Raw genomic sequence first — 16,365 nt, 5'->3', positions numbered from 1 at the left:
TCATACTAACAAAAGTGATGTATCAAAGTTGTCTATAAAGTAAAAATTAGAAATCATTTAGATACAACAATCATGACAGTTACAATGACAAAGTATTCATGCTAATTCTGATTCTGATTATGATGATGAAAGTGATGGTAGTCATGTTCTTAATGATAAAGTTAATTATAGTGAAATTTATGATAAGAATGATGTTACCTGAAATGATTGTGTCAGGTGTCATTACTTGTGGTTTTGTTTTATTACAAAGCCAATGTCATGTAAGTGCATCAGTTGTTGGTGAATGTCACAGGGAAAAAACAACAACAACAAAAAAACAAAACAAAATATATTTCTTATGGAATCTTTATGAAGGCTCAATCCTGGTCACATTATTTGGCACAGACTTGCTATTATTTCATAGTCCTGACTCTGTGGTGGGCCTTTTTATAGTTAGACAAAGAAAATACCTTTCTAATGACCTTACTTCTTGCTTTGTCTTTGCCTACCAGACGGAGGAGGTTGAGAAAGAGATAGGTCTGGTCATGAGGTATCTCTTCAGAGATATCCTGTGTATGGTGCCTGCCTCTGATTCTAGGACAGAGCTCCATGTGAGTACCACCATTCCTTGTCTAATCCACATTCTCAGCTTTTGAGGAATTTCATATATCCTTCTTTTTTTGTCTTTTTACCTCTGCCAAAAAGGCTATGTATTTGCTGGTGATGGTTTGTTTGTCTGTTTGTTTGTTTGTTTATTTGTCTGCCTGTTTGCAAAATAACTCAAAAAGTTGATTAATAAATTTGGATGAAATTGTCAGGAAAAGTTGATAAATGAATTTGGATGATATTGTCAGGAAAAGTTGTTAATGATGCAGGGAACATATGATGAAATTTTGGTAGAGATACGAATCACCGTCTGGATCCTCTTGGTGGAAATGAGCTGCTTGGAGAAGGTCTGCATTCTCCGAGTTTTTAATTTTTATGCCTCCGCCAACGAAGTGGCCGGAGGCATTATGTTTTCGGGTCGTCCGTCCGTCCGTACGTCCGTACTTCCGTACGTCCGTACGTCCGTACGTCCGTCCGTCCCGTTTTGTTTTTGTCGATATCTCAAGAACCGTGTGGTGGTTTTGCATCAAACTTGGTATGAGGGTATATCCTTGGGGGATGATACTTTGTGAGGATTTTAGGGTCACAGGGTCAAAGGTCAAAGGTCACAGGTTATTTTGTGAAAAAAAAAATTGAAATTTCATGTTTTTCTCCATATCTCGCAAATGGTTCAAGGTATCTTCATGGAACTTAGTATATATGCTTGTACCGATGGGCAGTGATTATCTAGGGAAGTTGGGGGTCATGGGTCAAAGGTCAGGGGTCAAAGGTCAAGGTCAACTCCTCAAAATATAACTACTTTCCTTATATTTATGCAGTGCCTGAAGGATTTTTTTAAAACTTGATGTATGCATGTATAACCCAATATATATTCTGTGGGAAGTTTCTTGCCAAAAGGTCAAAGGTCAAAAGGTCAAAGGTCAAGTGAAAGTGCTAAATTGTACTTTTTCCTCCATATCTCAAAAATAACTCAAGGTATTGTCATGAAACTTACATATTTATGCATGTTCTACCTAACAGTGATTCTCTTTGGAACTGTGGGGTCAAAGGTCAAAGGCCAGGTTTCGATAATACTATTTTACCATTTGATACTGAAATTATACTTTTTCTCAATACCTTGAAAATTACTCAATGCATAAACTTGTAAAAGGGTCAAAAGTCAAGTGAAAATCATCAGTTCCTCCAAATACCTGCACTCTTGATGTTTTAATCATTCATCCAATTGAACCTAGTTCTAGGAAAGTGAACATTCAGCACATTTGTGGCAAACCTGTCATTTTAATATTTTGCCAATTGTGTGAAACTGTCATCACACATTGTCAAGACATTGTACTATAGACCTATTAGGAGAACCATGTATTATGGCGGAGGCATACACCAGTCGCCGTAGCGACATTTCTAGTTTTTTTCTTTGATAGTCATATTCAAATACATGCTTGTCCATGTATATGTCCTGCAGAGTAAATTTGTTATTCCTAGTTTGTGTAAGAAATTTGTCTTGTATGGTGTGGTCAGTATCATGACCCGTAAAATGTAGTGGATTGAAACATTATTTGTTGGAACCATATCTGCCCAGGAGCTATTCTAAAGACTATTAGATATTTGCCATTTGCATTCTTTTTTTCTTTTTTTTTTAATGTGATCAGTATCTTGTGGGTTTTCGTGGGCTTTGTTTTGTGTGTTTGTGTGTATGTGTTTATTTGTTCGTAAAATTTTGTCTCGCGAAGTGTTGGTGATATCATTTCAGATATTGGATTACCATATCATGTATAAGAATCATTATGTCTTACATTTTTATCATGTTCACCAATCCTAACTTTCATAACTGTTTCATTCCATTTTGATAACAATGAATTGTTCATTTAACTTTTCCGTTGGACAACTTAGAACAGGAGCCAGATGTCATGTTTACACTGATTAGAATTTGAAGAATATAGTTCATTTAAATGTAGAAAATGGTAACTGTGGCAGGAGTAATGCTTGCTCATATTACATAGACAGTAATGAAGTTGCTCATATGAGGCAGACACACAGTATTAATGAATGCAAGAATGTTTGCATTACAGAGAAATACAGATATGGTTACTCTGAGTGCTCTTAAGTGACAATTAAATTTTTTTGCTTTGCCTAATCGTTTGCTTTGTAGAAGAATCGTAAACGGCTCAGAGTAAGTAAAACTTTGAATTATGATATCGCAGTTAGAAAAACTATGCTTTGTACTCTTGCAAAGAATCATGCTGAGAAGTTGGAACGCATACACAGACTGCCCTACCTCTTCCATATTCTCTCTCTCTCTTTTTTTTTTTTTTTTACACTTTGACAGATATCACATGTTGGAACCATTAAAAAAAAAAAAAAAAAAAAGGAAAATTCCGGTTGATAAATAGTTGAACTTTGCAAATCATGTCTACAACATATTCACGTGATCGATAAATACAGTGTCATGAAGGGATGTTGTGCCACTCTTTCGTGAGGAAATTCAAGTGATATGAATGACTTTCATTTGTAGAAAAAAATAAAATCATGCAAATGAATGCTGGTAGTTATAAAACTTTGTTACCTTGTCCACTTGTGCTCTGTAATTGTAATTGTGCTTCTAGTGGACTGAACTATTGCTATTGATCCAATAATGTGTCAGACAAACAAAAAGCTTCTGAAACCGATGGTTTGATTTAAACAATGCTTACAGGACAGTGTTTGATAAGACAGAGAGCATTCATTGGTAATGTTTTTCATCAACTGTGTCTGTGCAATGCACTGCTAAAGTATTACCTTGTATTCCATCCATATGTGCCTCTTTCACCCTTTGGACATGCCCTTATTGTGTCTACACACAGCACATTCTTTTGACTGATTCCAACATGCGATATCTTGAAGAAAAGTTAACTACTGTGAAAGGAAATGATATATATACTCTATGCATGAAGAAAGACCTCTGACAAAGTCAGTTTGCGTAGTTTTGCCTGGATTTATTGTGATTTTTTAACACTTATTTTAATTGAAGAAAGACTAAAGTGTACTAGCATACCAAATATTTCATTTGTCATTGTTTTATCAGTTTGAATTGAGTAGAACCAAGATTGTTCTCCCCTCCCCCATTTTTTTTCTTCAAATTTTTAGCACTACAACCCTGTGACTTTTTTTTTTTTTAATGTTGATATTTGGATAGTACAAATAGCAAACAAACATTGATATCTTTCATAAAATATGCTTGATCTGTAGATGTATGAAATGCATATTCAATTCTGAGACATGAAAAGATATTATACTCCATTACTTTGGGCTTCTACTGATAAGAAGTGTCTTTGCAAAGAGGAAAAACAAAACAAAAACTATGAAAAAGACCATTATCGGAGGTACTGCTTTTCAGTCAAAACATAATGCCATGATATTATTTTAATGAAGAAAAAAAGCATGTGTCAAAGTTGTAACAAAAGCAGTGATTGACCTTTAACCCTGTATATTTTATGCATCGTCTTGTTTTTAACTGCATGCCATGGTTTGAAACTGTTGCATGTTCTGAGAGCTTTATGCTTTCTGTCTGCAAGAACTCCATTTTCTGGATAAATGTGATGTAGAATTAAAGGGTGTGTACAGTTCTGGTCAAGGTGAGGATTTAGCTGTTAACATTTTGCGAGATATTCAGAAACCACTCTATGAGATGTCAAAGAGCATGCAATTCTAAAGGGTATCAAAAGTTTATTTGATGAAAATCGGTTTTGAAACGGCTGAGATATCCAAAAACAAGGTGAAACAAAGAGAGCCTAATAAAGTTGTGGCATGTCGCCTTTTATTATTATCACTTTTTTGGATATCTCAGCCATTTCAAAACCAATTTTCATCAAATAAACGTTGAATCCTTCTTAAAATTACATGCTCTTTCATGTTTCATAAGAGGTTTCTCATTATCTCACTTAGAAATGTTAAAAACATGAATCCCTGACCTCAACCAGTACTGTACAGTCCCTTTAAGGTGAGGGAGACTTTTTGTCACAAGTCATAACCAATGGTCATTATGAAGTTTAAAAAAAAATGAAAAAAGAGATAAAGAAAACCCTTCTTTGCTCTGCCGTTTATTGAAGAAAATATTGGTTGAATACATTTATGTTCTTCGAAGCATCATTCATAGTCCTATATTCAAAGAACTTCAAGTACATAAAATCACATTTTAGCCATTGCTTGTGTCAATACCTCGTATCAGCACTGTTTGGGTATGTTTATACATTATGTAGGCAGTTCAGTTTAGTAGATAATTTCAGCAGTGTAATTGATTATTAAGTTGTAGCAGGTAGTATTTGTCTTTTTTTTTGGTAGAATGAAATGAAAACTGCTTAATCATATATCTATTTTTTGTTCATTAGTTCTTTGATACATGTCATTTTGCATAAAAATGCTTCATTATAAAAAACTACATATATCTGTAGCCTGAACATACTTAGATACTTAGAAATGTGCCATATAAGAAACAAATATTCAGAATTGATACTTAGTTGAATTTGACACTATTTTGCACTCTTCGACTCCTCTCTATTACTTGTTCATGCAACTTTAAAGGTGAATATATCGCACAAATTCAACACCTGAAGATTTCGTGATGTATTAAACTTTGTGCAGATTAAAGCTTAGTCTGGTGGTGATGGATGTGGTTCAGGAGGCATAGTGTTAGTGCTTTCATCACAGTTATTCCTGATCTTTCAGGGTTCATATGGTTCATACTGCATCTAAATAAGGCATATGGTATTGACATACATTTTACATTTGGATTATACACATTTACATATTTCTCCATTTAGAGTGTAAGGGCAATATGCAGTCTTCCTATTTTCATGGAACTCTTGCCCACTATCATTTTCTCTAAATAAGTTAATTTCCTTGTTTGTTTCTCTTAAACTTTCCTTGCAATAGCACCAAAAATGGTTTTCTTCGTGATAATCAGTGAAGAGAGTATGAATGATGTATTGCAATTGTTTAATGCTATTTGATTTTACTAGCGAAGTGTATCTATATAAATATCAACTTCAAAATGTTTGATATAGATATTATCTTCAATGACCAGCATTAGAAAATGTTTACATGATAAATAGGCATCGCTTAATAATTGTAAAGCAAGACAATTCTCTGGGTTTCTCAAATTCGGCGGCCTTTTTAGTGGCATGACATTTTCGCGAATTGCCACTGGCATTCAATGTATATAGTGTAGACAAGAATTTTTGCAATCATTTTGATTTCACAAAATTCGCAAAATTTAAATGCATGTGAAAATTTCTGGTTGTACAATATTACAATGCTAAAATGATTTAGTGCAAACACTATTTTCTAAATTCATTTTTATAGGAGGGAAATTAGATGGAGACTTGTGATTGAGCCAATCAAAAACAAAAGGCAATTATTTCGGCCCATTTGCAGATTCTATGCCAATGAGATAGACATCTCTATTAACTGAAAACATAAACTTTGGGTACAAGTGATACTCTTCAGCCAAAATATCAGCTAGGAATATCTAGGGGTAATGTTATATGGTTGACTTGGTAGAAGGGAATTGACAACTATTTGCATCAAAGTTCACGAGTGAGGGTCAAAGGTCAGGGTCAAAGGCCTTTACACTTTTTCTATTATCTCTGCATAAATGAAAGGCCATGCTTACAGAGATATATAATGTTCAAATGAGAAGGCAAAGGTGTCCAAGTCTGTTGCGTATGGCAGTCAATTCCCTCTTCTTCAAACTGACCTCTGACCTTTGACCCCTAAACGTTTTGCTCTGGCTCCAGACTCGCTGCATCACGTGCCTGATGGAGATGCTGCGGCTGATGCAGGAGCACCACTTTGCCATGCTCATCGACAACTTCTCCAACTCCAGCCAGCGGTACGAGTTCCTGCGGGGCATCTTGATGCTCTTCCAGGAGTGCGTCACCATGGACATCTACCCCAGGGACTGGGCTGCCATGAGGATGGTCACAAACAGGTGGGTGTGGCTTGTCTTAACATGACCCTCTGGAGGAATTTTTAACCTTTCTCCTGCACACAAGATGATGTGAAGATGATGGCTTATAATCTGTACATTCTTGTATATAGATTTGTGGTTTATGTTATCGTAGAAGTCTGAAGTATGTTTTTAACATGTGATTTTTTTTTTCACAAGAATAGGACAATGTAGATTTACCCCAGAAATAGTAAGTCAAGGCCATGTCTTTGACTTTTACCAGGATGACCATTGCATTAGTAGTCTTTCTAACTCTTCCTCGGCCAAGTAATTTTTTCCCTTTCTGAATCTCGAAATTGGTGTTATTGACTTTTGCTCTATTGCTGCAGATGACTTTGAGTTTCTGCTTTTTGAATATAAAGTTATGTCATGTCAGAGCTGACTTCCTGCATGTATTCAGATACATGTATCAAGTTTTGTCGTCATTGTAATTATGATCTTCAAGTCTGCCTTGTCATGGTCAGTATCAATTTTTCCTATGTAAGGAGTGACTCTAGATGGCTTGGATAGTAGTGTTGATGCCAGTAGAACTGACATCTGCAAGGTGTAGCTTGTGAAAGTCTGTTCATCCACAATATCCATATTAACCCTTTCAGGGCTACCACCAAAAAATGTTAACCCATTGAGGATGAGTCCAGAGTATACTCGGGCAAGTGTCTATGGGAAATGCTTGTTGTAGCAAAATTAGCCCATCCTCAACGGATTAATATAATGTATAAGAAGTTGTGGGTGATAATGGCTGAGATAAAGAGATGTACCTCTGATGCATACAATTGTAATCTGTAAGTTCTGCATCATTGACGCTTTCTTTTGCCTCTACAGGGTAATCCAAGCTGCAATCAAGAGATTGTGTGCAGACCTCAACCACGAGGACACAATAAGAGTGAGTGCCCTATCCAATATCGTTTACTCCCTCTCCAGGTCATGGGGCAGTCAGTGGACGTATGTAGCACTGATGGCCCTTCAAGTCCTGGCAGAATTTTGCTGCAGAGCTCATCATCTTGTCATTGAATTGTGAATTTCACTGCATATCAAATATTGGAGAAAGATTGGATGGAACTGGTTGAATTTATCAAATTTGCATAAATCAGAAAGAAATAAGAACAATTTTTCAACTTGAATGAGAAGAAAATATGTAAATCTTTTGAAATGTCTTATTGAAAGAATCAGCTTTGAATGGAGCAATTGAAGAGTTTTTGAAAATTCTGCAACCAAAATTAATATATATCAACAACAAATGGCTCAGATGAGAGTTTTTTTTGTTTTGTCAATACTTTAGCTTATGTAATACTATGAAGGAATTCTAAAATTTGTAGTAAAAGAAATACAGGGCAAACACCACATGTGTTTCAAGGCCTTGATGGATCAGTGGTAGTCACTTGAGGATCATTCCTTGGCAGTAACATGCCCCAAAATAGCTGACTTCAATGGGTACAACACTTTTTCCTATTCAAATGAATGCAGAGTGTGTGTTTTTTTTATGAAAAAAAAGAAAAGAAAAGAAGAACAAAACAGACTTTTGCCCCATGAATGCTCCCGCAGATTGCGCACATAGTGTTACTGGATGGGTATGAGATTTTTGAAATGTACAATTATTATGTATAGTAAAAGCATGCAAGTATCAATTCGTGCTGGTACATTTGACTTTGACACCAACACAGCACAGGTTTTGGCGGTTGTAGACTTTAGTGATGCCAGTTATCCTTCTCATTTTCTTTAAAGACCACCACAGGTATCTAGAAATTATGAATGACCACAAGCGATTGTTAATCATTATTTTCACTTTAACACCACCATACCTTAAATATCTGAAGGTGAGCTTTAGCTGCTATCATACTCCCATACTGTGGTACATCATTGTGATTTGTGTTCTGTGTGGTGCCGTTGCAGCTGAGATCCCAGTACTTTGAGTTGGCGGTGTACTTCATCACCCAGCCTGCCTTGCAGCTGGAGTCCTTCACGCAGGCCAAGCAGGAGAGACTGACGGAGAAGTTTGGTGACATGCGGCTTGTGATGATGAAGGAAATGATCCAGAAGTGGGATAGTCTTGGTGAGTCTATAGAGGGAGCCCTTACTCTAAACAGACTCATTGTACGTAGCACTCCCAAATTCATTTTGGATGCTAGAAATGTCTTATGCTGCTTTGGATCCCAGCCATCCATTGCTTATATCCACGCTTCTTAACTGTGTTTAACCCAGGGCCCACTTTGTTTCCTGTGAGGTTTTTTAAGGCCCATTTCCATGTGTAGATCGACTACAAATTTGTACTATTTTATTTTGGGAAAAATATTGTGGCCCACCAGTGGGCCTCACCCCACTGGTTGAGAAGCACTGGCTTATACTTAGCTGTGATATGCCATGGGCAGAAAATATCTTATGGGATTGTCTTTCATTTTTTTTCATGCTTGGTATTTGTATTATACTAAAATAAGGCGTGACTTTTTTTGTTGTTGTAATCTTCCAGTCTCAATCGACCAAGCAATCGACCAAGAAATTGCAGCTGCCTACTATATACTAGATTTGTTCAATACAATTGTATGTTGGTGAGCCAACTGTACAGGACATAAACTACAGCTCTTTCTCTATAGTAGAAATCAGCTCTCAACAGATGACTGAAACATGACTATTAAGGAGCTAATGACAAAATGCATCACCATCCCTTCTGCCATGATGCTAGTGACAATCACACCAGGGCCTACTTTTCAGTGCAACTGATATCTAGTATGATGCCTCATTGCAACCAAGAATACTCAAACACAATTATTGTTTATTCCTACCAACACCAGCTCCCAGAATTGGATTCTTACAAGCATTTCATACCGCAGTATTGATAGATTGATCCACTGTGGCCCAGTGGACAAGAGTTGTGACTTTCTGTTGGAAGTCCTGAGTTCAAATCCTACCAAATGCCTATGTCCTAGGACAAGATGTTTTCACTTACCATGTCCCTCTCAACCCAGGTGTATTGGTGCACACCTGTCAATGCCAGAGAGGGTAATTATAATGACAGGGCCCTCTGATAGAGCAGTGGCAACACTGAAGAGGCTACCCTGAATGTAACTATACACAGCCCAGTCGCTGTACATGGTACGTCGCGACAGGGCTGTACGCGCGCGACCACCAACCACTAGGAGAGCGACGTAATCGTATTACGATAGCTTTGAATTTTGATACTTAACATCATTTTTGTCACCTCAAACTCAACGAGTATACTTTTCAATATTTACTCTACATCTGATGCTATCAGTATTCAAATGTACGCAATGAAACTTACCGAAATTGATCATCATATCCAGCATGTCCACACGGTACACAATCTTTCACGCCAGGCCTAACTATACACAGCCCAGTCGCTGTACATGGTACGTCGCGACGTACCGACGGTCAGGAATTGCGCCAGAAAGTGTCATTTATTTGTTCCACGGACTTATCGCAAGTGGTCTCCATGGACCCAGTGTGGCGAACTATTCTTCTGTAATAGAAACATGCATTTATCGTGAGTAAAGTATTCTATTTAAAGGAGAAAAGTATACATTTTCCTAAGTTTTGTAGTTGTGTTGAGGTTCCTCACTTTGAGGCTGCATGCCGCGCTCGTCAGACGCTGTTTTCGCATAGCGTAACAGCGTCTGGTCGGGCTACCCTGAATGAAGAAGACCATATACAGTCAAACCTGTCTATAGCGGCCATCCAGGGGGAGACGAAAAAAGTGGCAATTATAGACAGGTGATATTGTAGACAGAGTCGTTTATATTGCTTTTCTCTTGGAGGAAATCGCTTTGAATAGCCATTTACAGCAGGTGGCTACTATAGACAGGTCCAGGATTAGTGTACAGATTGTGTGTTTACTCATATGTTTGTCTCCAGGCGCTGCTAAGGTGCAGTTCAGCAACTTGACGAGACCGTTCCTGGAGGTGACCCTCATTCCCCACGAGGCGATACGACGGGCAAGCCTTCCCCTCATCTTTGACATCATGTGCTGTGAGATGCAGGAGAAGGGGACCATCATGCAGGTCAGTGGCAGCCGGTCACTCTCTGCCTACAGAGGGTCACAACTTCAGACCACCTACAAAAATTACTTAGCAGCTTTATGTAGACGCCAGCTGATAGAGAACAACTTTCAACTGCTTTTGTGGAAATATGGAATACCCGTGCAAGTTTAGTGGAGGGGATTGAATGAGGAATAAAAAAATCTACAAACTATGCCTTGAGAGAAGACCAGGGAGTAGATAACATAAGAGAGTCGTGGGTCAAGGGTCATGGGTCATGGGTCATACTTTCCAATACGTACACCTTAACTTTTAGCATAGCACAGCTCCATGATGATGTCAAGTTTAGAGACAGTCACTCTCATTATTTTCTGTGCACTGTTATGAGTGTCAGTACACATATCTTTTTGTCAAAATCTTGTTAAATTTACACAGGCTAGATATGTTCTAAATATCATGATGATTTTTGCCTCCTTTGTTGAAAAATAAATTAATAATTCAGATTATCATGAACTTTGACAGCACCAGTCTTGTTTCCCTGAAGTAAATATGTCAGCCACACAACTTGTGTAGGCCCGATGTGGTAAAGTTTCTTTACCAGAGCTAAGCAGTACTGTCATCTCTGGCTCGATTTATGAGAAGTTATTCAGAAGCAATCCACATCTTCCATAACTTTCTGCATATTAACCACCTGCCTGCAAAGATGTTTTAACAATAGACTATAGCACCACCATTGGTGAAATGTAGAAAGTTGAATACAATCCTTGGAATTGAAGTGCACAGAGATGAGTCCTGTGTGACTGATTGGAAAAAACATCCTGTGTGATGTAGAATGCAGTAAAGGATACCACACACGTCGGGGGAGTGACAACTGACAATTAAAGTGGCTAATCATTGGGGCTTGAGAAATGTGTGTGTGTTGTGTGATGTGTGGCAAGACGGGGGGAAAACTTCTAGGCAATAGTCCTGTGTAATCACATGTTCATATGATGATTCGTTGCTTTCATTGATTGTGCCAGATATCAGCCATCATTCATGTTTTCTCCCCTGCTTTTTTTGAAATCCCTGCAGCTGGAGGATGACTTGATCGACAAGCTGGATGATGTGGTGTGTGGTCAGAAGAAAGGAGATGAAGACTACACAGAGATTTTCAGTGAAATGTGAGACAATTTGCTTAATTTGGGAGTATACACTGTAGGTTAATGGATAGTTAAATGTTGACGCATTCCCTTTTACACCAGCAGTTACACAATAATAACAATATCTCTCTCTTAGACCCACTAATTTCATGAGTGGAGGGTGAATGTTCCCATTTGATTTTTGTGTCATTTCACAATATACAGTATGTCCCCCCCCCCCCAAAAAAAAAAAAAAAAAAAAACAATCAGATTTCGCATTGATAACTTTCAAAATAATTGAGCAATCTTAATGCTATTTCAGGGTATGAAAATATGACTTCTTACCTACATCTTGCAGAAAACCCCATTTGATTTGGTTAAGTGGTCACAGAAAAATGTAGATTGTTGTAAAGCATGTCATGAATCCGTCTCTTCCAAGATTAGCACTTGGATGCTCTTGGTTTACATAACACAATGGACCAAACGTGGAGGAAAGGGATTCCTGACATGCTCGACAAGGATCCCCATTTCTCTGTAACCACTGGAGCAAATCGGATGGGGTTTTCTGTGAGATGTTGGTTATAAGTTATAGTTTCATACCTTGAAATTCCATTTTGATTGATTCATTGTTTTTAAGGGTATCGCTGAAGAAAGTCTTGTATTTTTTTTTTTTTGGGGGGGGGTGGGGACATACAGTATATTCATGATCACTGCCCCACCACCTGAACTTTGTTCATGCCTGCAGTTAGCTATCAATCAAATCGGTGTAGGTGTGACATCTTTCTTGAGGTGTTTGCAAAGTATGTTTTTTGCTCTGAATTGAATATATCTTGATAATTTTTTAATGTTGATATTGCAGACTAAGACCAGAAGTAGGCTGTACCTCAACATTAGAATTACTTTGATATTTGTTTGGCATTTTTTTCCTCCATTTGTGTTTTAATCCTCAAAGGCTTTGTTTGGATGATTGTTTTTGACAAGAAGCTGACAATATTTCTTGTGTTAGCCCTCTTGAACCACTTCCTCAAACTTCAGGTGACATGTGTACAGATAGAATTACAGCCTCATCTTGTTCTTTGGTTGTTAACGCACTCATGCTTCCCTTTTCACACTCTCTTCTTCTCTTCTTTTTTTTTCTGTCATCCTTACCTTCTGTCCATCCCCTCAGACTGCTGCAGAGGATCAGCAGCCAGCCGTGGAAGGAGAAGGGAGAACTCTTTGTGGAGAAGGTCAAGAGACTTCTCACCAGGCTCATCGACTACCGCAACGTGTCCGACAAATCCTTCGAGAACCGCTACCTCAGACTCAGTTGCATCTATCAACTCATGGTAAGTCTGCTAACAGCCAATAAATTTCTAATACTGTGTATGCCATATATTTTGCGAGTCTAAATTTTCGCGAATCGGGACTTCAGGACAATTCCGCGAGTGATTAAATTCGCGATTGTGGAGTCCTGTACTGAACAGAGAAATGTATACGCGTATGTCACATTCATATTGGCAGCATGTCTTTAATTTTGCAAATAGCAGCTGACTGGCGAAATTCGCGAAAATAAAAACCTCGCGAAATATTCAGCGTATACAGTATATGTCCATGATTTCTTTTGTCATGGCTACTACCAAAAAAAAACTGATCAATCCAGTGCTTATTTATGTCCATGTAGAACAATTTGTCAATCAGTCACAATAGAAACAACTTGATGGAAGAATTTCATCAATTTTCGTAACCATGCATTACCCACTACATGCTAGAAGGATTAGAACCAGCTCTCGCTGTCCGACTAAAGCTTGGTGGTCTAGTGGATAAGACACCTGTCCGGTGATAAGGAGGTCATAGGTTCAAATCCTGCTCACGTATGTATGCCTGTGAGTTCTGTTGTCATGGCTACTATTAAAACACTGACTAATTCAGTGATTATTTATATTGATGTAGGGCAATTTGTCAATCAGTTGCCCTGAGTGCTTCTTTCTAATAAAACCCTTCTCCTCCCCCCCCCCCCTCCCGACAGCTCATATTGTAACATCACATTTTTCACTAACAAGTAACTGTATACCATTGTCCATCTTACCCCATGTGAAAAGAACTTTTACAAGGATGACGAAAGACGGAAGGAGATATACGTCAAGTACATCTACCTCCTCCATGACCTGCACTACAGCGCTGGGGACTTCATTGAGGCTGCACACACCCTCATGATGCTTGCCAATACATTCGAGTGGACAGACTTCCCGCTGTCCAGGGACCACAAGCATCCCGCCCAGACAGAGCGGGAGAGGAAGGAGAAGCTCTATTGTGACATCATCGACCTGGTCCAGAAGGGTCAGGTGAGAACTCTGACTGCCTGCTTACTCTGGCCATACTTTCTTAATCCACTGCATTTACATGAAAGCCAGCATCGGTGCTTTGCATTATAACTTGGAAAATGTCTCTAACATATATAATCATCTGTATTGCTGTGAATTCACAGGAGGGGAGAGGAATTAGGATTTTCTTTTTACCAGTCTTTGGAGTGTTAAAATTGATTACATCACCATGTATCTGCAAAGTGACGTCTGCACTCTTTCTTCTTTTGCAATGGGCTGTTTGTTTGTTTGTTTGTTTGTTTTCAACTGTGTCCTTTTTGCTAGACCTGGCCTTGTGACAAGCCATAACCTAAAATTGTCATATTTTCGAAGTGTATAATTAATGCTGTAAGTTTAGGCTTGATGAAACAGTATCTCCTGCATTGATAAGTTTGTGTCCCATCCCGTCATGACCCAATGATCCTTCTAACCTCTTTGTATTCTCTCCGCCCAGGTCTGGGAATATGGCATACCGCTATGCAAAGAGCTGGCTGTACAGTATGAGACCAAACTCTTTGATTACAAGAATCTCTCTGTCCAGCTGGTGAGTCTTCGATAGCAACCATCCTTTGAAGAATTATGGAGCGCATACTAGTGCTATAGCAGCACAACTGTTTATCAGTTTATCCTGTCTTTGATATACATGTAGTTTCATGTATTTAACAATAAGAGCTATGTATCTATATATATATATATATATATATATAAAGTGGTATTGGTAGGTCGTAAGAGTTACAAGAACCTACAAAAACATGATACTGATAACATTTGAAATGTGATATTTGCATACACATGGAAGTCATACCTTGCCAAAAGTTGAGGTATCTGTTTAGAAAGGGACGTGTGGAGAAAATGGGAAGTCATCATAGAGTATCAAAAAAATTTATGTCATTGTGAAAAGGTTTTCTTTATAGAACAGGATGTCTTGATAAAACAAGGTGCCTGTGTTGAAATTTTCAAATCTCCAAAACACACTGAAGGCCTCACCACTCTGCACATGCAATCCACCTCGCAACCCCCGCCCCCGTCCCCACGCTCCCATCCCAATACTCACCCTGGATAAACATTATCTATATTTGTCAACTGGGCTGTTTCCAATCTCAAGCGTAAGCTTATAGGATACAGCCTTTTTCTGCAATTGCTCCCCTTAGATTGTGCCTTTAAATTATTTTTCTTTATCATTAATGTTTCATGTAATTTGTATCAAACAATTGTCAGTATTTTGTATTCATCAAGTTTATCAATTCTTTTTCAAAAATCCTATGGTTTGTACAAAAGAAAAATGTATTTGTAAGTATATTACGCTTGTCATGGAATTGCAAAAATAAATAAATATCAATCAACATTCAAAATAGAATATCTGCATGGAATGGCACTCATAATTTACTCATGATAACTTGCATGTGCAATAAGTATACACACAATCACATACTCTGTTGAAAGGATTGACCTTTCCCTCTTTATCTAAGCCGCACTTCATGAAAACACAAACTTCTGCAGGGCCTTGGGACATTATGCATAGTTTCTTGAAGATTTTCTCTCACTTCCTACAAGAGTGCCAAGTTCTGTACAGGTTCCTCAGTTCCATTGGTGAGGGATGATATACCGGTACATGTGACACATTTTTCTCTATCCACAGGTTACCCAAGCCCAGTTCTTTGAGAATGTTAGAACCCAGCAAAGACAGCCGCCTACGTTCTTCCGCATCAGTTTCTTTGGCAACTTCCCAATCTTGAGGAAGGTAAAAAGCGTTTTTTTAAATCACAAACATATAATACGTGCTGGTGACATTGTGAAATCAAGGTGAGTGAATATTGATCATACTGTGTAAGTGGTTTATTCCCCAGTGTTATTTGTTTGACTATTTTTTTTTTTTTTTTTTTTTTGTGTGTGTGTGATTTCTTTTTGTGAGTTGGCCAATGTCTGCCGTAACTCTTGAAAATATTGCCTCCAGTTACAAGAATGCATTGCATAATGTAATTTAGGTGGGAAATGACTATTTTTCTTCCTCCAAAAAGTGGCAGAATAATTGTATCATTATGTCAATTTGGTTCTCTATCGAGAATCGTCCAAATTCGTGCGAGATTATACTCGTGAAATGTATGGCGTAAATCACACTTTCTTGAACTAATGAAGCAAGTCTGTTCATTGTTTTGTTCATGTTTATGCAAACATCAATCTATCTAGCCCCCTTTACCCCATAAAATGCAAACAAAAACAGAATGAGTGGTATTATTTATATTTATCTATTCATTTCTTACTACGAGATTTATTGTGAAGCGAACAAACAATTTCTATCATATTATGTCTGATCTTTCAAATGATTGAGTCCAATGATTTTGTACTTTGAATGA

At 37.9% G+C, this 16,365-nt stretch overlaps 1 protein-coding gene across 1 annotated transcript in view; it reads left to right on the top strand.

The window, feature by feature from the left end:
- Nucleotides 1–16,365, top strand: part of LOC140245782 (dedicator of cytokinesis protein 3-like) — a 127,603-nt gene that overhangs the window by 70,705 nt on the left and 40,533 nt on the right. Inside the window, exons 26-35 of the mRNA XM_072325305.1 lie at nt 492–590; nt 6,354–6,547; nt 7,388–7,448; nt 8,456–8,615; nt 10,430–10,575; nt 11,623–11,711; nt 12,838–12,997; nt 13,751–13,993; nt 14,466–14,555; nt 15,651–15,752. Of these exons, the coding sequence (XP_072181406.1) occupies nt 492–590; nt 6,354–6,547; nt 7,388–7,448; nt 8,456–8,615; nt 10,430–10,575; nt 11,623–11,711; nt 12,838–12,997; nt 13,751–13,993; nt 14,466–14,555; nt 15,651–15,752 (1,344 nt within the window). The remainder of the gene's footprint in view (nt 1–491; nt 591–6,353; nt 6,548–7,387; nt 7,449–8,455; nt 8,616–10,429; nt 10,576–11,622; nt 11,712–12,837; nt 12,998–13,750; nt 13,994–14,465; nt 14,556–15,650; nt 15,753–16,365) is intronic.

The sequence above is a fragment of the Diadema setosum genome, chromosome 2 (assembly GCF_964275005.1).
Source record: "Diadema setosum chromosome 2, eeDiaSeto1, whole genome shotgun sequence".
Classification (NCBI taxonomy): Eukaryota; Metazoa; Echinodermata; class Echinoidea; order Diadematoida; family Diadematidae; genus Diadema; species Diadema setosum.
Note: the sequence above shows the minus strand (reverse complement) of the source record. Positions and strands in the feature narration are given on the sequence as shown.